The 23,246-nt window shown below is 33.5% G+C and overlaps 1 protein-coding gene across 1 annotated transcript in view; it reads left to right on the top strand.

Moving 5' to 3' along the window:
* The first annotated feature begins 3,428 nt into the window (after window positions 1-3,428).
* syngap1b (synaptic Ras GTPase activating protein 1b) overlaps window positions 3,429-23,246 on the top strand; it is a 155,267-nt gene continuing 135,449 nt past the window's right edge. Inside the window, exon 1 of the mRNA XM_051131245.1 lies at window positions 3,429-3,769. Coding sequence (XP_050987202.1) covers window positions 3,748-3,769 — 22 coding nt within the window. The 5' untranslated portion in view covers window positions 3,429-3,747. The remainder of the gene's footprint in view (window positions 3,770-23,246) is intronic.

Genomic DNA, 23,246 nt, shown 5'->3' with positions numbered 1-23,246 from the left:
AGAATCTTGAGAGTCTTGAGAGAGAAAGTTAATACATTGCTGTAGTATGATTTGTTTATCTCTACACTTTTGTGTTAGCTCTGAAATATGGTAATTAGCAGTTACATACACACGATTGACCAAACCTATTTGTGTTTACCAGTGGGAAAACTAGGGGGCGTGTTCGTATGAAAGATGGCGGGAAACAAGTCTGAGGTAGATTTGAAAATTTTGGCCGCTATATTTTTAGCAATATCGGTGCTATACAACAGAGCTTACCATCAACTAATATGAAGAATGAATCGACTGGTTTGCTTTATGATAAGTGTTGTGCAAGGTAAGCTATTTAAAGAGATCATAGTGTAAAAGTCCTGTTTAAAACCGTATAAAGGGTTTGCACGTACGCCACGGGTTGGTCAGTTACCCGGATGCAAACAATGTAAACAACAGCATGGATTGCACGTTAAGGTAGGCTACTACTGAATAAGTTGTTCTGCTAATTTATGTTGTGTGAACTACAGAAAAAAAAAAAAAAACATGTGGAAGATGCTAAATCATATAGAGAAGGACTTAGTAAGCAGAAAAGGGCACAATATTTTGACAAACTAAACATAATAGGTGGTAAAGATACCTATGAGCAGTATTAATTAAGATATTAGCCTAATATTTCACCTACCTGACTGGAAACCATAAGAACAAAAATAAATGTTGTCAAGATTCTTGCCCTGGAAATCCTGGTTCAGTTTGGCCAACCACAAACATTTTGTTACTCAGTTTATTTTGCACTCTTCTCCTTGATTTGTTATAACTTTTGGCAGTCTATAGTACTCCAAATGTTTTTCCTGGTCAAACCGATTAGTACAACCCAGTACATGACAATAATTGATCATTTTCATCAGCAATAAACAGCAAAATATCTAAATTTAGTTTGGTTCAGTGCCGCCAATATGGCTGATTGATGCGTAGTGTAAACACTCTATAGGGAAGAGTTAGCATTTCCCATCATATATTGTATATTTGTTTTGGCTGCCTCTGTATTTTGTTTCTGTTTGGAATGTGAATGTTAAAATACTGATCATCTTACCACTGTACATTAATTTGAAGGCAACGTGTTCATTTGGTAAAGAGAAAGTGCATGTGTATGCTTATTGATAGTTAGCAAAAGTAAAGGTCTTCACCATGCCAATAAAGAGATATGTAATGGCTACTTTAAATATGTTTAGATAATGCTTCTTTCATTTGAATATAGGCTATATAAACCAACTTCAAACCTCTCAGCTTCCTGCTTTCCATATTTGGAACATGCAAAATGATTTTCAGGCAGAGAGCGATTCAAAGTCTTCTGATTGGCTTAATTAAGACTTTCCATAAAAAATGCTTATAGCAGCAGTTTTTAGTCTTTTCGATGTGACTGACCCACAAATATGATCATCCTTGTGTGAGCAGCCACATCCTGAAATTAAAAATTCAGCAATATATTTTCATGCCTGAAGATTCACTTTATACTGTGAAAAATGTATTATGTTTTTTACTCATAATACTGTTAAAAATGTATATATTTGTTTATATTGTATATTACATTTATTTATTTATTTCCATTTTAATTATTTTTTTTAATTAATTTTAACTTTTTTTCACACTTTTGTTACTTGCAATAGTTCTAAGCAGTTTAAGTTGATTTAAATGAAGTACCTGCTTCTTCTTTGACATTTTCTGAAGAAATTTTAAGTGATTCTTTATTGTATAAACCCACTGACACTGTGGTTGGTGGCATGTTGCTTTCTGGTTGCTAAGGAGTTCATGGTGGTTGCTAGGGTGTTACTAGGTGGTTGCTTGCTAACTCCCTCTCTCTGTAATATTTTGGTATCAGATGTGGATCATTCCCTCCTTCACTGTAAGTCTGTCCACCTTTTTTTTTTCCATAAGATTGGACGCAGCCATTTGTAAATTTTATGGGTCTGGCTTCTGGGTCTCATCCGTATCCAGCTATTTTTAGCTGTAGAAAACAGCTTATTGCTTCTTGATATTGCAAATTGGTGTGTCTTACCACATTATTTTAATGTATTATCTCAATTATGAACACAACTGTTTGTAGTGCAACAGTTTTACCATTACTGCACGTTTTTATTCTTCTCATTATTTCCCTATAGCGGATATTAAACCGTAAGTCTCACCCAATGGCTTAATTCTGCGTTCAGGAAATAGGTGGATGGGAAGATTTTTTCCCATTATACATTGTTTATTTGTTTTGGCTACTTGTGTATTTTGTTTCTGTTTTCAATATGAATGTTAACATACTGATCGACTTCCCACTGTACATTAATTTGAAGGCAACGCGTTCAGTTGGTAAAGAGAAAGTGTATATGTGTATGCTTATTGATAGTTTGCAAAAGTAAAGGTGTTCACCATGCCTATAAAGAGATATGTAATAGTTAGCTACTTTAAATATGTTTTGATATCATTGAAAATTGAGATGAAAGAAGCTGAATGTTTCTTTTATTTGAATATAGGCTATATAAACCAACTTCAAACCTCTCAGCTTCCTGCTTTCCATATTTGGAACATGCAAAATGATTAACAGGCATGATTCAAAGTCTTCTGATCGGCTAAATTAAGTCTTTCCATAAAAAAATGCTTATAGCAGCAGTTTCAGTCTTTTAGATGTCACATCCTAAAATTAATTCAGCACTATTTCATGCATGAAGATCATGCAATTTAAACTGTAAAAAATGTATTTTTATTTATGTTTTCTACTCATAATACAGTACTGTTAGATATTTATATTTATTTTTTTAATATTAGATTTATTTACTTATTCACATTTTAATTAATTTTTCAAAAATTCATTTGAACGTTCACACTTTTTTTTTGGCAACTATTTTAAGCAGTTTATGTTGATTTAAATAAAGAACCTGCTTCTTAGTTGACATTTTCTGATAAAAAAAAAAAATTAAAGTGATTCTTAATCGTATAAAACCCACTGACACTGTGGTTGGTTGCATGTTGCTTCCTGGTTGCTAAAGTGTTTATTGCAAGGGTGTTACTAGGTGGTTGCTTGCTAACTCAAGTCAAAAGAATTTTGGGACTGTAATATCTTGGTGTCAGATGTGCATTCCTTCCTTCACTGTAAGCCTATCCACCTTTTTCTTCCCGTAAGAAGAACATTTAGCAAGTCTATAGTTTTGAGTTTGTTTAAAAAAAAAAAAGTTAAAATTTGAGGTTCAAATGAACTGTCCAGCTCCTTGTGTAACTTAAGAATCAACAGCAATGGCATTATAGAAATACTATACTACTCTGATGTGTATCACAATGTTTACCATATTCATATTCAGTGGTATTTAACAGTCACATGACTCTATAGGGGAATCATATCACATCACATTAACAGAGATACACACAGTGCATTTAGATCGATCTACACTGGTAAACGCGCACACACATACATGCGCACGCACGCTCCCTTCACCGCCCCCTTCTCTCTCTGTCTCTCTCTCCCTTCGTTCTCCTCTTCTTCATCACTCTTGTTTTGCGCGTATGTGTGATATGTGATGTGATGTGATACACGGGCTGTAATCATCCCAATGGCTCTCGTCGACCATGGACGATGATTTTTTTTCGGTTTCTCCATTCGCATTACGGGAATATCGCTCCAGCGTCGACGCAGTCCATGAGCACAAGGGGTTCTTCGCTTCCTCTGACTGCTGAAGGATATTTTTGCATGTCGAGAGACTGAAGAGACACGGAGAACACGTTCAATGCCGTTGGAACATGTCATATGTTCCCTTTCAAGGTAAGAGGACTGATGGATTTCTGCTGCATCCCCCGTGTTCCTCCCTCAGCGTCCTCCTGCGCTAGAGTACCACTGATGCTGCTGCTTCTGCTGCTGATGCTCTCAGTGATGCAGGTGGAGGACTGCTGTCATTTTAGCACTCCAAGTCAGGCAGTTTCTGCGTGCTCGTGAGGGAAAGAGACCTTTCTGCCCCCTCATGACGTTTTACAATCTGTTTAAGTACCTGCAAGCCATGCAGACTCTGTATTGCAAGTGCATCCCACTGCTTGGGTAGAGGAATTATCTCGAATTGATGGGTCAAATCGCTCTGATGCTCAATACGAGAAATATTCTTTTATTAGGACACACTTTCTGTGTCTGTACTCTGAGTTTTGTTAAGTAGTTGAGTGGGAGATGTCACTGCTTTGGGGGGAATGAGCTTAAAGCCATTGCTTCCGTTTGCAACGGTGCATGTGTGACTAATCCGCAATAGAAGGCGCATCAATACTTCAATAGTCACTTAATAGTTTTTAAATAGTGTGTTGCCGTATTATGCACTTGAGTGAGGGGCACTGACTGTTCTGTTATTCATGTAATATTAATTGTCGCTTAAGTGGTTTTGAATTTTGATATTTTATGAGGAGAGAACTTAATATTTTGTTGAATAATGTCAGTTCAGCTCGTGCATATGAGCGCAGCAGGCTGTGCTCTTGCATAATATTTTTGAGGCATAAATGGTCGCTTTGAACACTTATACTATACGATGTGAAGGGAAAAGGGAAAGATGACTAACTGGGTTGATAAGTAACTAGCGACTGACCTCTGTTGGTTCAAAGTCAAAGCTTTAAAAGTAATTTTTTAGAGTACATGTGCCTGAATTCCACCTAATTTGTTTAGCGAAGACGCTTTCCTAATGTTTTTTTTTCCCTCCTGATTGTTCCATTTGGTAGAATTATGGTTTTGGAGTTCTTGGAGCACTTTCAACAACAGACCAATAGTCAGCGCCATATTTTTAACGCGAGGCTGTAAAATTACCTGTGTTCAATGGATTGTACTTTTGTTTGACAACATGCCGCTTGTTCAACTGACGAAACGTATTGATTAAAAAACAATTGATTAAAAACTCCATAAACTATATTTAAAGTTGTAAGCTGTGAAAATTGTGATTTGGCACCATTGTAAAGATTTATCCCTCACAGCCTCCTTTTCAGCCGCGCTAAATTCAGTATGGCCTCTAACCTGACTATGAAAGTCGACTATTAAAATGATCAGTGTCTAAAAAATGTAATGCACTGTTCTAACATTCTCATAATGTGAAAGTATGCTGACTTGAGTATACTTTTGTTGTCAGTTATTAATGCTCACAGATATTTTGACCCTGGACTACAAAACCAGCTCAATTTTTTTAAATTGAGATTTATACATTATCTGAAAGCTAAATAAATAAGCTTTCCATTGATGTATGGTAGGATAGGATAATATTTGGACAAGATACAACTATTTGAAAATCTGGAATCTGAGGGTGCAAAAAAAGCAAAATATTGAGAAAAATCACCTTTGAACCCTGGTGAAAAAACCAGCATATGCTGGTAGGTATGTTTTGATGCTGGAATGCTGGTTAGGTAGGTTTTGATGCTGGTTTAAGCTGGTCCTTTGCTGGTTTTTGCTGGTCATGTTGCTGGTCAAGGACCAGCATAAACCAGCAAAGGACCAGCTTAAACCAGCATCAAAACCTACCTACCAGCATATGCTGTTTTTTTCACCAGGGAAGTTGTCCAAATGACATTTTTATGCATGTTACTAATCAAAAATTAAGTTTTGATATATTTACGATAGGAAATTTACAAAGTATCTTAATGGACCATGATCTTTCCTTAATATCGTAATGATTTTTGGCATAAAAGAAAAATCAATCATTTTGACCCAAACAGTGTATTTTTGGCTATTGATACAAATACACCTGTGCTACTGGTTTTGTGGTCCAGGCTCACATATTGAAGTGTGTCACTGCATGTTCGCAGTATGGACAATGTATAATTTTGCTGTAAAGATTATTGTGTAAAAGATGTTGGTGAAGAAGGAACACCAGTTTAGACTGATGTAGCCAGAAACTGATTATGTGTTTTTAAGGCCCAGGTTTATCCAAAATTGATTATAACATGCATGTGTGTGTTTGATTTTGCATGTGTGGCTTTTTTTTTTTTTTTTTAAAGTATGCTATATATCAAATAATGGTGTTGTAGTCTTTACAAATGGAATTAGAGATTGGATTGAGGTAGTTCTTTCCAGATTCCAGTGTAATATGCATCAGACATTGAGTAAATGGACTAGTCAAAGTTCAGCGATCCTTTATTTGTGTATTTGCATTCTCATTAGCATAATCATGATATTGGGCAGAGACCTCATGAATAAACACAGCAGATGTAGGGCTTATTATGCAATTTTCTCATTATTGACATTTCGCGCTCTTTGATTTCTCCTTCAGGACTGTTTCAGCTACTTTACTAATATTTACTAATATGATTTCGGTAGAATTTGGGATTAGCTAACTACTCAATGCTCTAATAAGCACAAAGATACACAGCACACCAAAATATAATTTTAAATAGTCCATTCCAATTCAATTCTACATTATTCTTTAGCAATGAAAGCAGTAGTACAATATAAGTATCATGATGATGCCTTAAAATGCAGGATAGGTAGTTCACTTTGTTTTGGAACAGAGCTTCTGACTCACTTTGGCTGCAGCAGTGCAGAATAAATCAAGTTCACTGTACTCTGGGGTTTTAATATTCACACCAGGACCACATAAGAAGCCTGCAAGAATCAAGCAAATGTTCTATTATGAAGTCAGCCTTATAGTAATTTAATTATGCTCAAATGTTTAGCCTACAGGTTGACTTAACTGGCTTCTGTTGAAATGATGATCTCCCCATTTTGATTGGTTTTAACTATTCGTGTTGCCAGAGGGTCATTTAGGATCAGGAAACCTAAAGGCAGAAGCAATGATACTGCAAACATCAGTCATTTTAAGAGGTAAAATTTTCAATAAAGGGTTTTATAGTCAACATATGTGATCGCATAACCAGCACAACTGTTTTCAACATTAATAATAATAATAATAATAAATGTTTCACAGGCAGGAAATCAGCATATTAGAATGTTTTTGAAAGATCGTGTGACACTGAAGACTGGAGTAGTGATACTGAAAATTCATCTCTGCATCACAGGAATAAATTACATTTAAAAAATATATATATAAAAAAACAGATATTTAAAATAGTAATAATATTTCTCAGTTTTACTGTTTTTACTGTATTCATTAAATGCAGCCATGGTGAGAATAAGGCACTTCTTTTAAAAACATAAAAATGACAGTGTATATGCCTATAAACATTATGTGATGAATTAGTGATATTTCAAGCTGTAAGAATCTTAAAAACAGTGAAAAGTGCAAGTTCTTTATCAATGCTCTGCACACTGTAATGAGAATAAATGCGGTGAACGAAACATGCTAATTAGTGCTTTTTGCAAAGGCAAGCATCATTTTTATTGTTGCTCATACTCCGGGTTAGGGATTTGAACAAACCCCTGCCCTTATTAAACTTCGGTGAGTAACTCACCCTGTGGTCATGAGACTGTTGAGATGAGGTGTGCTATTACTTTTATGATGTGCGATCACTGACATGCTGTTTTTTTCTCATAGTCCATAGACCATTTCTAGGAACTTCGAATATCTTAGAGGAGGTGCAACCATATAGTAATGTGCTAAAAACACTCAGAACATGATAGCAACTGCATAGAAGTGACGTGGCAACCACCCACAACAGCCTAGCATTGTGGCGTGACTTTTGCATTGGTAAGCACCACTCACATTTTGTTCAGAAAATGTCAAAATCTAGCTGTTTTAATATAGAGAAGAAAGAAACTGCATCCTGATGCCTTTTATTCCTGTAAACTCCGTCAACAATGTGTCTCAATGAATCAGATGTCATTGTATTATGTTGTGTTAACCTGTTATCACACTTTCCCTCTTATTACCAGCATTAAGGAAGCTATTTTGAAACTGCCAAGATACAAACTAGTTTAATACTGTCTAAACTGTAGTTTAGTACAGTCCAACCACTTATTTAAATAAGTGCCTGCACTGTGTTGCTAATAGGGTTGGGCCGACAGACAATGTCATCGTCCAAACAGACCTAACGATGTTGAGGTTGCATCGTGATTTCTCTCCGCAACCCACTGAATACCTTGTTCGGAAAGGAAATGACATGTACTATGGAACCCCTAAAGGGATTAAATATGAGATGGGAAAGAAAAAAAATATTTCGGTACTTTCTCTCCCAATTATATCTTTGGGTAATTATATGGTATATAAATTGAGTGCATCAGGGAGCGCTATTAAAGGAGTAGTTTGCTTTCAGAATAAAAAGTTACAGATGATGTACTCACCCCCTTGTCATCCAAGATGTTCATGTCTTTCTTTCTTCAGTCGTAAAGATATTCTGGATTTCTTTCCATATAATGGACTTTAATGGTGCACGCGATTTTGAACTTCCAAAATGCAGTTTCAATGCAGCTTCAAAGGGCTCTAAACGATCCGAGCCAAGGAAGAAGGGTCTTATCTAGCGAAACAATCGGCCATTTTCTTAAAAAAAATGATCATTTATATACCTTTTAACCTCAATTTCTTGTCTATCTTGTCTAGGTCTGCGTTTTCCATTTCATGACAGTTAGGGTATGTCGAAAAACTCCCATCTCATTTTCTCCTCCAACATCAAAATTGTCCTAAATCGCTGCAGAAGTACTGACCCAGTGTTTACAAAGTGAACGTGCAAAGAAGGTCAAACCCCCTTTACTAAAAAAGGGTGAGGTGGGAGTTTTTTGACATACCCTACACTCTAAAAACTGCTGGGTTAAATGCTGCCCAGCGCTGGGTAAAATATGGACATACCCAGTGATTGGGTTGTTTTGACCCAGCGGTTGGGTTAAATGTTTAACCCAACCTTCCGGGTAGTAACCCAACTGCTGGGTCAAAACAACCCAATCGGTGGGTATGTCCATATTATACCCAGTTTGTTTTTAACCCAGCTGTTTTTATAGTGTAACTGTACTGAACCGGAAAAAAAACAAGACAGGATGAGCGTTAAGAAGTGTGTAAATTTTATTTAGAAAATAACCGATCGTTTCGCTAGATAAGACCCTTCTTCCATTGCTGGGATTATTTAGAGCCATTTGAAGCTGCATTTAAACTGCATTTTGGAAGTTCAAACTCAGGGGCACCATAAAAGTCCATTATATGGAGAGGAATCCTGAAATGTTCCCCTCAGAAAACATAATTTCTTTACAACTGAAGAAAAAAAGACATTAACATCTTGTATGACAAGGGGGTGAGTACATTAACTGCAAGTTCCAACAGCGTGTTCGCTGTTTTTCTTTCACTTTCGAGATTCGCGATCACTGGTAGGCTACTTTGTTTATACTATGTAGTGGCAGTACTTACTCATTTTAAAAAAGTATATGTTTGACAGTAGTGCTCAGGATCTGCAAATCATTTGCCGTCGTCCTCAGTCATTTCTCCTTACTCTCTTTAATTAGTAAGTGAAGTTTTATGTAGGCTACTGTAATGCTAGCAAGCGGCTAACCATGTCACTTCAGTGGCTCTGTAGGCCGCGTTTCCGTGGCTTTCGGAAAACAGATTCACGCTTCTTGCACACAACCTAAAAGAAATCAAATTTTCTGGTGCTGCATATTAAATCTAAGTAGTTTATGGAAAAACTAGACTGGTATGAAACCAGCATAAGCTACCTCAGAAGAACCACTTTTGGTTCCCCAAAGAACTTTTCACTATATTATAGTGTCACGCTACAGACAAATGTCCGTAGTTAAGTTAGTAGCATCACTGCTTTTGGTTCTTCACACTGTTCTTTACTTAATGTAGGTCTGCTATATGAGTAATACCTTGAACTTTTTTCCATTAACTAGCCTGCGAGGGATTTGAACTTTTCCTCTGTGTCAAATTACACGCCGATGCAGCGGCTTATGATATAATTGCGTAGAAATTAATACAGAGTAATATGAAACCTACACAGTGGCACCTTACACAGAGGAGCTATTCGTGCCGAGAGTAGCCAGCGGATGCGAGTCCACGCGTTATAGTTCTCACTCGAGACGGCCATCAGTGAGTTATATTTAAAGCTCTTATACTGAGAGCATCGGGCAGCTGACACTGTTAAACTACAGCTGTGCCTCAGCAACTTTTAGTGAATCTTTGGGGAAGGAGGACAGACCGTCCAGTTGCAATTCTCCAGGTACAAAACATGACGGGCAGATTTTAACGTGTAGTTTTTCAGATTTTAGACTCTCACACTTTTTCTGATGTTTTCTTCTGCTTTCTGACAGGGTGTAAAACCGAAAGCATACACCATGCAAGTACTGAATGTGAATGCAAATGCTTCTGGCTCTATGCTGCATAATGCAGTACTGTAGTTGCAAGGATTTAATTTTCTGAGAAAAGGGAATAGTGTCTTTAAATGTACATTTAAATTAAATTATACAATTAAATTCAGAAATTAGAGACATTTAGCTGGAATACAAACATCTACACCTACATTGAAATTAATTTTATTGTAACTGCTAAAATTAGAATACAGGATTTTAACTAGATATAAACACATAGTGACAAACAGTATCATTTTATTAAAGATTTATTAAGTGTAGATGAAGTGGAAACTTATTTTTCACCACAGAATACTAATATAAAAAAGGTAATTGCAACTTTTTCTCTCAATTCTGACTTTTTTCTGAGTTTATATCACATAATTCAGACCTCACACTTGTTAGATATAAACTCAGTTCTGAGAATTGTGAGATTTAAAGTAAAAAAAATGAAAGATTTAAGCTCAGAATTACAGGATATAACCTTATCCTGAGGAAAAAATGTCCAAATTATTAGATAAGAAGTTTATGTAAACTCGTGATTACGTTTTTGAGATATAAACTTAAAACTGTGAGAAAAAAAGCCAGAATTCTAAGAGAAAACGTCAATGTTGATTTATAACTCTCAGTTGTGAGGAAAAAAAGTCAGATTTTAAAGATGTTAACTGACAATTTTATAGTTTATATCTTGCACAAAATTGTGAGATATAAACTTTCAAATGTGTGAAATAAAGTCTGAATTGTGAGATTTAAACTCAAAAATTAAACAAACTCAGAACTGCAAGATATAAACGCAGTTCTGAGAAAAAAAAAATGTCAGAATTGTTCGATAAAAAGTTAATGTAAACTCGTTATTGCATTAAGTTAAATTTGTGAGATATAAACTTGAAATTGTGAGAAAAAATCCAGAATTGTGAGATAAAGTGACGATGTTGATTTATAACTCGCAATTGTGAGGAAAAAAAAGTCAGATTTCGAAGATGCAAACTGACAATTTTAGTTTATATCTTACACAAAATTGTAAGATATAAACTTGCAAATGTGTGAAATAAAGTCTGAATTGTGAGATTTAAACTCAAAAATTAAACAAACTCAGAATTGCAAGATATAAACGCAGTTCTGAGAAAAACAATGTCAGAATTGTTAGATAAAAAGTTAATGTAAACTCATTATTGCATGAAAAGTTAAATTTGTGAGATATAAATTTGAAATTGTGAGATAACACATCAATGATGATTTATAACTCGCAATTGTGAGGGGGAAAAAAGTCAGATTTGCAAGTTGTAAACTCACAATTTTATAGTTTATATCTTACAACATTTTTTGATATAAACTTGCGAATTTCTGAAATTAAGTCTGAATTATGAGATTTAAACTTATTTGTGATTAAACTTAAAAATAAAAGATAGAAACTCTTAATCGCAGGGTTTAAATTCAGAAATGAAACATATAAACTCAGATATAAACTATCAGTTCTGAGAAAAAATGTCCAAATAGTTCGATAAGAAGTTAATGTAAACTCGTTATTGTGTGAGAAGTTCAATCGTGAGATATAAACTTGAAACTGTGAGGAAAAAAAAAAAAAAAAAAAAAGCTAGACTTGTGAGATAAAACGTCAGTGTTGATTTATAACTGACAATTGTGAGGGGAAAAAAAAGTCAGATTTGCGAGATATAAACTCACAACTTTATAGTTTATATCTTAATAATAAATAAATATATCAAATTGAATATATTGTGAGATATAAACTCAAATTGTGAAAAATCAGAATGTGAGCTAAGTGGTCACAATTAACTAGTCACAATTAACTCTATCGATCTATCTATCCATCTGTCTGTGTGGTAGATGCAGGAGTTATATTTGATCAATGGTATTTTTTTAGGTGAAACATCCTAAATAAACAGATTCACTAAAATACATCTAACTTCCTAATGCTGCATACAACATACTTGTGGCAAAACTATTTCTGGAAAAGCTTGACTATTATGAAAACAGCTGAGCTAGTGTCACGCAAGCATTTAGCAAGTTTGTTTAGACTCTCACACTTTTTTTCACCATGTAAGTATGTGAATGCAAATGCTACCAGCTATGATACAATACAAATACTTTAATTACAAATATGTTAATTTTCCAAGAAAATCTCATGCATCATTTGTTTGCTGATGCCGGTGGGTTTATATCTAATTCAGTGACATTCAGGCATCTAAAGTGTTGCTTAAGTGTCCGAATACTTTGTTTTTTGAGCAGCAGATACTGTGTAAATCATTCATTTTTTGCAGTCTTAGCTCCAGTGATGAAGAGTATTAGCACACAGAGACAGATGACAGATGCAGTAGGTAGGTGGAGTGTGGCAGACTGCCTGTTTCAGGACTCCACGGCTCACGCTCTCGCTTACTGATGCAGTGATAAAAAATGAAGCTTACTGTAATTGACTGTAATCAACTCTACACATACACACACAGCCAGGCCAGCACAGAGCCAATGGACCCTGCCACAGATACACACCATACTGCCATTTTATTACAGCAATGATGGACTGCTTATGAAACCACTTAATGTGTTTGAATTAATATGTATGCATGCTATGATACTGTTTATAGTGTTTTGATGAATAGGTAAAAGAACACATTCATAGCTAGGACCTATGTGTATATATGTGACCCTGGACCACAAAACCAGTCTTAATAGCACGGGTATATTTGTAGCAATAGCCAGCAATACATTGTATGGGTCAAAATTATAGATTTTTATTTTGTGCCAAAATCATTAGGATATTAAGTAAATATCATGTTCCATTAAGATATTTTGAGATCTCCTAACGTAAATATATCAAAACTTAATTTTTGATTACTAAAATGCATTTCTAAAAACTTCATTTGGAAAACTTTAAAGGTGATTTTTCTCAATATTTAGATTTTTTTTTTTTTTTTTTTTTTTTTTTTTTTGCACGCTCAGATTCCAGATTTTCAAATAGCTGTAGCTTGGACAAATATTGTCCTATCCTAACAAACCATACATCAATGGAAAGCTTATTTATTCAACTTTTAATCAAGAACTGACTTTTATATGACTGGTTTTGTGGTCTAGGGTCACACACACACAATTTTTTTAAATATTTATTTAAAGACCTATGCTGTGTGAAGATGTTAGACGTTATAAAGACAACATATTTAAATATTAAATTGCAATTAATGTTGTATTTTGTACTAAAGGCTAAAGAAATATTATCTGTAAATATTTTCTTTGCTGTTAGATATTAACCTGAAGAAAAACATTTTCATTTTTATTAAAATTTATTTGTAGACTGCTTAGAAATAAGAAATAAAATAGTTTTTGTTTAATTTAAAGTACTGTTAAAACTATATGTATCTTAATAGAATTAAAAGAAAATGTTCGTTGTTATGAAGCAAAATTCTTAAAATATTGTCTGGAAAATATTTCTGTACTGAAGAAAGAGATTTTAATTTCCATTCAAATTTATTTGTACAGCGATTAGAAATATTACAATAAAAAATAAGTTTATTTACAGCGATTAGAAATATTATAATAAATAGGTTTATTTGTTATTAAATAATTACTGTTAAAACTATGGTTCTCAAGAGATATAAACTTGCAATTCTGAAAAAAAAAGTCAGACTTGTTAGATAAAAGTTAATGTAAACTCGTGATTGCATGAAAAGTTCAATTTGTGAGATATAAACTTGAAATTGCAAGAAAAAAGCTACTTGCAATTGTGAGGAAAAAAGTCATATTTGCAAAATGCAAACTCACAATTTTATAGTTTATATCATATTTATTGCAAATGTGTGAAATAGTCTGAATTGTGAGATTTAAACTTCAAAATAAATGATGTAAACGTGAGATTTAAATTCAGCAATGACACACATAAACTCAGAATTATGAGATATAAACTAGCAATTCTGAGGAAAAAATGTCCAAATTGTTAGATAAAAAGTGTATGTAAACTCGTGACCGCATGAAAAGTTCAATTTGTGAGGCCTAAACTAGAAATTACGAGAAAAAAGCCAGAATTGTGAGATGAAAAAAATAAATAATAATAAAAAATACAAATTCTCAATAAAATGAAAAAAAAGGTCAAATTAGATTTTATAAAAACACTTAAATATTAAATCATTGGTGTTTATGCTGTAATTGTACTAAATATAAATAAACTTATTAAAATATTATGAAAGAGATTTTGAAGAGAAACAGTTTAATTTCCATTCAAATGTATTTGTACAGTGCATAGAAATTAAAAAGCAATATTTGTTAGCATATTAAGAAATACGTATTGTAATACTTATTTTATTCACTATAATTTATTTAGTTCATGTCTGCAGTGAGTTACTAAAGTTTAATACTTTGTGTCAAGAGTTTGTTCAAATCCCTAACCCTATAAGTATAATCAATGATAATAATAGGGGTGCTTTTAATCTTGAAGACTAAAATCCTGTGTGTTCTTATGAGATCTGAATAAATAAAACTCATGGGAATTGCACATTAATATTACAGGGCTACATTAGTGCAGTGATGGAGCGCTGTATCCACAGAGCTGAGTTTCTTTCATAAGAAGACTCACATGGCTCTAATTCATGTCAAATTTCCATATTTTCATCAAAACACTCAGGTGCTTTGGGAGTGGAAAGATATTAGAAACATTCATTATCCTTTGAATATTATCTTAAGGAATTAATCAAATCTGTAGCCGTGAGGATTTTTTTTTTTTACAGACTCTATTTGAAAAGACAATTCAGTCAAACATGCAGCTTTTTTGCAGTATTACTAAGATCAAGTGAATTCTTTAGTGCATTGTTCATTTGTGTTTTAACCATGATTTAGTAAGTTTGAGTTTGTTTTTATAAAACGGTTTCTCAATAATGCATGCATTGTTTAAAATGACTAATTTGATGCCTTTTAAATGAGTTTAGGAAAGATAAGATGAGTGTAAGATCCATGAGTAAAGCACTGGAGCTCATTGTGCATGTAAAAACGATTAGATATCGAGGTTTCTCTCCTCACGCTTTCATTCATGTTTTCAGCCTGCTGTTGTTTCTCCATAGCACTTTGTCTATCGGTTCGACCAAGGATGCTTTTCCTCATTTAAATGATCAATGATCAGCATGCTTTAAATAAGCTTTGACCTTCTATAAGGTCATTAAATCCATTAGAAGAGTGCTGTAAAGTTGTCAGTAAGTCTTCTGAAGCCATACAACACCAGGCCAAAATTTCAGTCATTTTTCATTGAGGTTGAAATGTTGTAATGCACATTAAAGTTGGTTTGAGATAATGGTAACAACATCTGGCAGCAGTGCTTATGACTGTTTAGTGGCCTGCTTTCAAAGCTTGAGATTGAAGTGAGTTAGAGTGGAGGGCATGTGTCTATTCCAGTTAGTGCAGCTCAACGTGGCAGTAACCCTTGAGGTTGTGCTTGTGCTCTTGCTTATCATGTAACACGATGACATCCCTCCCTCGAGTGGAAACTGCACCGTGTGAAGCTGCGTTCACAAACTAGTTGAGTAGTCCAGGGATTTTCACACTTTTTGGATCCAATGAACATCTAATGGTTCCCCTTCATAAAATATAAAAATAGCTATGTATTTTAAAGACCCATTTATGTGGGAAAAGCAGTATTAAGTATTATTTAAAAGTAATATTATTATATAAAAAGTGTATGCTACCAGTCAAAAGTTTTTGAACAGTAGGGTTTTTAAAGTCTCTTCTACTCACCAAGCCTGCATTTATTTGATCCAAAGTACAGCAAAAAGTACAGTAAAACTCTAAAATATTTAGCTGTTTAAAATAATGGCTTTCTATTTGAATATATTTTGAAATGTATTTTATTCCTGTGATCAAAGCTGAATTTGTTGAATAAAAAGATCCAAAATTCAGCATTTATCTGAAATAAAAGCTTTTGTAACATTAAATGGTATGCCATTCAAAAGCTTGAAGTTAGTATAATTTTTTTGGGAAAGAAATTATAGAAATTAATACTTTTCTTTAGCAAGGATGCTTTTAATTGATCAAAAGTGATCATAAAGACATTTATAATGTTATAAAAGATGTTTCATATAAATGCTGTAAAAACTTTCTATTCATTAGAGAAGCCTGAAAAAAATTCTACTCAGCTGTTTTCAACATACTACTACTACTACTACTACTACTACTACTACTACTACTAATAAATGTAATAAGAATAATGTATTTTTGAGCAGAAAATCAGAATATCAGAATGATTTCTGAAGGATCATGTGACTGGAGTAATGATGCTAAAAATTTAGCTTTACATTTGCAGGAATAAATTACATTTTAAAATATATTCAAATAGAAAACAGTTATTTTAAATAGTAAAAATATTTCAAAATTGTACTGTTTTTTTTTGGATCTTTGGATCAAATAAATGTAGGCTTGGTGAGCAGAAGCGACTTCTTCTTTAAAAAACAAAAAGTCTTATTGTTCAAAAACTTCTGACTGGTAGCATACATATATAAATATATAAATATACATGTATATAAATTTTGTGTGCATTTATATATGTTTATATATACATATAATTTGTTTAATATAATTTTTTTTATATATATATATTTATATTGTGTGTGTATTTAACTATATAAAAAATATTTCATATATATAAAATGTTTTTATATATATATATATATATATATATATAATTTAAAAAATGCAATACAATTAAATTAAATAAATAAAAATAAATTAGTTTTAGTTTATAAATAAACTAAAACTATTTTATTTTATTTTATTTAATTGTATTGCATTTTATATATATATATATATATATATATATATATATATATATAAATAAATAAATATATATATATATATATATATATATATATATATATATATAAATGCATTTTAAATTTATATATATATATATATATTTTTTAAATATATATATATATATATATATATATATATATATATATATATATATATATATATATATATATATATATATATACATATATATACACACACACACACACACACACACACACACACACATATATATATATATATATATATAATTTGTTTTTAATTTTACCGCTATTTGTGGCTCCAGGATTTCAAAACCATGGGCTAATTGTTTGTTTTTTTATTTTTTTATATATATATATATATATATATATATATATTTGTAGATGTAGTTGTAGCTGTTACACAGTTTAAAAGGAAAAACTGTTTTGGAGAAGTTGTGTCTTTGTTCCTCCATATTTTGTTTGTTTGTTTGTTTTTGGCTGTTGTGTCACATATTTTTGACCCTATTGTGTTTTTAAGACACCATGGAAAGTTTATAAAAACTCACATTTTTCCAAATAAGTCTTGAGACCCTACATTCTAAAACCCAGCTTTCTTATATGACCAACTTCTAAGAAACACGTCTGATTGCAGTCAGGTAAACCAGAAACCAGCTTAATTATATAAAGCTTACAGAGACAGATTAGTTCATTAGTCATTCAGGAAACCCACTGACTAGTTGATTATGAAAATATGTAGTTTGCACATCCCTAAGTGCACATACACAGATGTAGTGTTGCAATCAGCATAGGGTTATGGGTTCAAAATCAGGTGTTGCATGTTTGCCCTTTCATAAGTACCTGCAAAGTACGATTTTTGAGTTTTGTCTTTAAGCTCTTCCCACTTGGAGCTGCTGAAGTCTTTGTGGGATAAAGCTGGAAAGCAGCTCTTGAAGGTGAGCTTTAGAAATGAGTTTGAAGGAGTCTGTTGTGTGAATTTTAATATCAGCCTGTGTTTGCTCCCCACTGACAGAGCATTAGAGTCATGTAGCTGTAAGCTGTCTTCTGCACGTCTCAGGGTTCATTTTCACGCTGGCTTACGGCCCTTTTGCGGGATGACCTAGGTTTAGCCGGAGAGGATATCTGTGTTACGTTACTTATATGCAATAACATGCTCCACACACACACACGCGCGCACCATCCCCTAATAAACCCTCTTTTTTTTCCCCCCTCTCTGCCCTTCGCACTCGGTTTAACTGTGTTTCATGCTCTCGGACCGCATTTTATGCTCATAATCTGCTGTACTCGATGTCCTCGGTCTGTAGATCAGTGAGCATCCAGGCTTCTGCTGTATAGGCCACCTGCTCATCGCTGTCTGGGACCGAAGGTGTGACCGGGACGGGCCGGCACACACTGACACACAGATCGGGCAGGTAAACACACGCTGTGCTGCATGAAAAGTGGGCCAGCACGTGCCTGAGTCTCTGCTGTATAGTGTCCTCACTGGACCTCAGAAATTGCTAGTAAATTTCACAAATGATTACAAAGAAATGGCAAGTAACACACTGAATTAAAATTACATTTTGAAGTAGAAAGACTGAAATCTAACTCTCTTGTATAATATATTCCAGTAATCATTGTTTTATTTAGATTGTATAATTTATTAATTGATTAATAATTTTTTTTTACAGTTTAGTTCCGGTTAGTTTAGAAGTCAGTTTTAGGGTAGTAATCACAGAAAACAAAGGTCAGGTTCTCATCAAATGTTGAGATATTTCTATTGCTAGCAGTGTTATTTGTATGTTTAAAGTGATACTCCAGGTTATTTTCTGGGGTAGTTTACCAAAAAATGAAACTCACCCTCATTTTCTCTCAGAAATTACTAGTAACTTTTACAAATAATTACAAGGAAACAGCAAGTAACGTTGAAATAAGTAGAAATACTGTATAGTAGTGAAATGGTATTTTGTTGTTAAACATATTTTAATAGTCTTCGTTTTGTTTACAACTTCGATAGGTCACTTTTTACAGTGTAAAAGAGTATTCAATGACCAAGATTGAACAAATGCTGTTTAAAAGTTTGGGGTTAGTAAGAATTATTTCAAATTATTTTATTTTTTATTATTTTATTTATATCCTCAGATATGACCAAGACTGAACAAATACACTACTGTTTAAAAGTTTGGGGTCAGGAACAATTATTTTATTTTATTTTATTATGTTTTATTCTATTTATTTTATTCTCAGATATGACCAAGATTGAACTTATACACTGAAGTTTGGGGTTACTAAAAATTATTTTATTTTATGTTATTTATATCCTCAGATATGACCAAGACTGAACAAATACACTACTGTTAGAAGTCTGGGGTCAGTAAGAATTTGTATTATTTTATTTTGTTTTGTTTTGTTTTGTTTTGTTTTATTTTTTTTTTTTTTATTTATATCCTCAGGTATGACCAAGATTGACCAAATACTCTAATGTTGAAAAGTTTGGAGTCAGTAAGAATTATTTATTTTATTTTACTATTTTAATTGAAAAGAAATAAATAAATACTTATATTAAGCAAGGATGCATTAAATCAACATTAGATCAAAAGTGACAGTAAAGACATTTATAATGTTATAAAACATTTCTATTTCAAATAAAAAAATGTATCATGGTTTCCACAAATATATTAAACAGCACTGTTTTCAACACTGATAATGATAAGAAATGTTACTTCTTGTTGTTGTTGTTTTTTTAAATAGCAGAATCTGATGGCTGTTATAATGCAATATTTGGTGTTACACAAAATATTGGTCTAACATGAGTAAAAGGTTTTTCATAAAAGTAGTTCATTGTTGCATTATAAATGTTTTTTAAACGTACTGTAAGTATTTAGTTTGTTGCTGGTGGTAAAATGTTGTGGTTACCATTTTTATTCTGTATTAATGAAATGATTTATGCTTAATGGTTGCATTTCCTGGTTGCTCATTAGTGATTTCCTCCCCATCTAAGTAAATCATCCTAATTCATCAAGAAAAACAGTATGGTGCAACTTAAATTTATCCATTAGGAATTGATTGAATAGTGAAAAGTGGGATATTTCTTGAACAGTAAATGGGCACATTAGAATGATTTCTGAAATATCATGTGACACTGAAGACTGGAGTAATGATACTGAAAATTCAGCTTTGCATCACAGGAATAAATTACATTTCAAAACATATTCAAATAGAAAACATTTATTTTAAATTGCAATAATATTTCACATTATTGCTGCAGCTTTTATCAAATGAATGCAGCTTTAGAGACTTCTCACTTTTGAATGTTCATATATATTTTAATAATAGAGTTGATTGCTTATAACATTTTAGCAGTGTTACAGGAATGGCTAGCAGGTTTTTTCTGCAGTTCCACCTTCTGTTGCATCTCAAAAAGTTCTGTCCGTCTGCCAGCACAAATGTTGCGCGTGTCTGCGCCGTGATGTTAGCGCAGGTATGAATGTTAGCGACGGGCCTCAGGGTAATAATACAATGACACAGTTCTCAGTCTATCTCTGGATTGAGGACGGATCACTATAATTACGCTTTATCTCTCAGGACCCAAATCACGACCCGTTTTCTCTCAGCGGAGCGACCCACACGCATGAAGACATATAAAGGAATACACTGAGGAGCAATGCAAGAAAGCACACATGCGTGAGAATGATGGCTGTGTCATGTGTTTATTCAGACGCGGATGGGAAAGATTGTTGCCCCAGACTGTCAGTGATTTATTTTGCATGTGGAATATTCCAGTGAAAGGAAAATACGGTACAATGCAAATATGCAAACTTCATTGAGGCGCTGCTGCACCTCATACTTGTTTTGACAGTTTCTCAGGAGGTAAATGTAAAATAGATCCAGGAGGACAGGACGGCTGTGTTCAGAATAGAACGCAAGCTTACTGAATACACCGTATACTGGCAAATATTTAAAAAAAATTGTGTGTGAAATATGCAATGTTAAACGTTTGAGACGTTTGTATGCTGCATTGTCACATGGCCTCATCTTGTTAATTCAGGGAGTGGCATTCAGTTGTTGTCTTGAAAATAAATATGAGCATTTGTATAAGGTATTAGGATTATTAGGCGTTCAAGCGTGTAGTGCTGAAACCCTATTGTAATTGTTGGAAAGGTCACAGATCAGCGATCTCCACGTAAAACTGATCATGCAGGCCAAGCTGTAAGTCATAGAGACTTGAAACTGGGTAGTTGGAGGGATGGTAGTACTTACAATGCCTACAACATGACCAAGGCTCGCCCCAATCGGCCTGACAGGGGCGCTACAGTGATCAAAAGTATGAAAACGCTCATAACTCCTAAACCACAAATCGCAGACTCAAGCGTCTTATGTCGTTGGAGCCCTTGGCTCACGACAGACAAAACGAACGCCTAATTTTAATTGGCGAAATTTTTGGGTATTTCACATTTTTTGAAAAACATACTTTTGCGAACTAGTCCTAGGTTTTTTTCCCTGATCGGAACCAAACCAGTGGAGGAAAGAAATTGCGGATATTGGCCACTTGGTGGCACCTGCTTTTTGCAAACTAGTTCTAGGTTGCTCAATCTGGAAAAAAACACTGCAGTACAATTCTCTCAAAATCCTATAAAGCGTAAACGAAAACTCAAACCTTCAAAAAACTTGCTGAGCACATGCAACAGGTGATTCTAAACAGTAGAGACTTGAAACTTGGGGGGATGGTAGTACTCACAACGCCTACAATGTGACCGAGGCTCATCCCAATCGGCCTGACGGGAGGCGCTACAAGCGATCAAAAGTATGAAATCACGAATAACCCCTAAATCACAGACTCAAGCGTCTTATGTTGTTGGAATCCTCGACTCACGCTGGACAAAACGAACGCCTCAGATTTAATAGTGAGCCTGGTGAAATTTTTGAAAATTTCACATTTTTTTGGAAAAACATACTTTTGTGAATTAGTCCTAGGTTTTTTTTGCCCGTTCAGAATAATTAATATCAATAATTATTAAAAAAAAAAAAATTAACTTTCGACTCACTGTCGCAAAGGGATGCTAAAAAGTTTGAAAGGGGCAGGGCCACTTTCAGTAAAATGCCTATAACTCCTGAATGGAATGAGATATGTTCACCCAACTCAGAACACTCATGTAAGGGGCCAATCTAAAGTAATAGGATGAAAAATCATGGAGCTTGGCCACTTGGTGGTGCTACTAGAGGGAAAAAAACACAAAAATGGCTACAACTGCACAACCATTTGTCCTTTGAACATGAAAATCAGTGTGCACGGTCTTGGTCCAAAGTGCCACAACTGTATATAAGGACATTTCAAAAAACATGGCCGCCATTGACCTACGAAATTTTATTTATTTATTTATTTATTTATTTATTTATTTATTTACTTACTTACTTACTTACTTACTTACTTACCCAAAATCCTATAAATCCTACAGGAAAACTCAAAACTTTAGAAAACCTCGTGAGCACATGCGACAGGTGATTCTAAACAAGCATGCAAAGTTTTAAGGGGCCCGGACCACAGCTGGCGCTATAACAGTCATAACCGTTAAAAAAACACTGTATTTCTGGTAAATGACCTGGATTTGCCAAAAAATACTTTTAAATCTTCGATTTAGGTGGTTAACTTTCAGGTTAACCACCTAACTTTTTCAAGTTTCAGGTGCTTAGGTGCTTGCTAAATAATGTCTTTTTTTGTATGTGCTTAAATACCTTAAAGCGCTTGAACCCTAGTAATCGTTGCTTGCAGCTATATTTATTATACTTTTTTGTATATTAAAAGAGTTGTTTTTTTTAATCAGTGTCTGATTCTTGTTGAAGGGCACTAAAAATTGTGGAAAAAGTGTGGTTTTATTTTCACATTTTCTGTCTGTAAAATGATTTTTTAAAAACGAAAAAATACTTTTATTGAGCAAGGATGCATTCAGATGACCAAAAGTAACAGTAAAGTCATTTACAATGTTACTAAAACATATTTTTAGGTAAATACTGATCTTTTGAACTTTCTGTTCATCAGAGAATCCTGAAAAAAAAAAAAAAAAAAAAAAAAAAAAACAATATAAAGCAGCACATTTTTTTTTTTAACATTGATAATATGATTGATTGATTATTTATTTATTTATTTACTTCTTTATGTATGTATTTATTTATTTATTTTAGGAGTAGCAAATCAGCATATTGGAATGATTTCTGAAATATCATGTGACACTGAAGACTGGAGTAATGATGCTGAATATCAGCTTTGCATCACAGGAATAAATTACATTTTAAAATGCATTCAA

This window comes from Labeo rohita, chromosome 16, assembly GCF_022985175.1.
Source record: "Labeo rohita strain BAU-BD-2019 chromosome 16, IGBB_LRoh.1.0, whole genome shotgun sequence".
NCBI classification, from domain to species: domain Eukaryota; kingdom Metazoa; phylum Chordata; class Actinopteri; order Cypriniformes; family Cyprinidae; genus Labeo; species Labeo rohita.
Note: the sequence above shows the minus strand (reverse complement) of the source record. Positions and strands in the feature narration are given on the sequence as shown.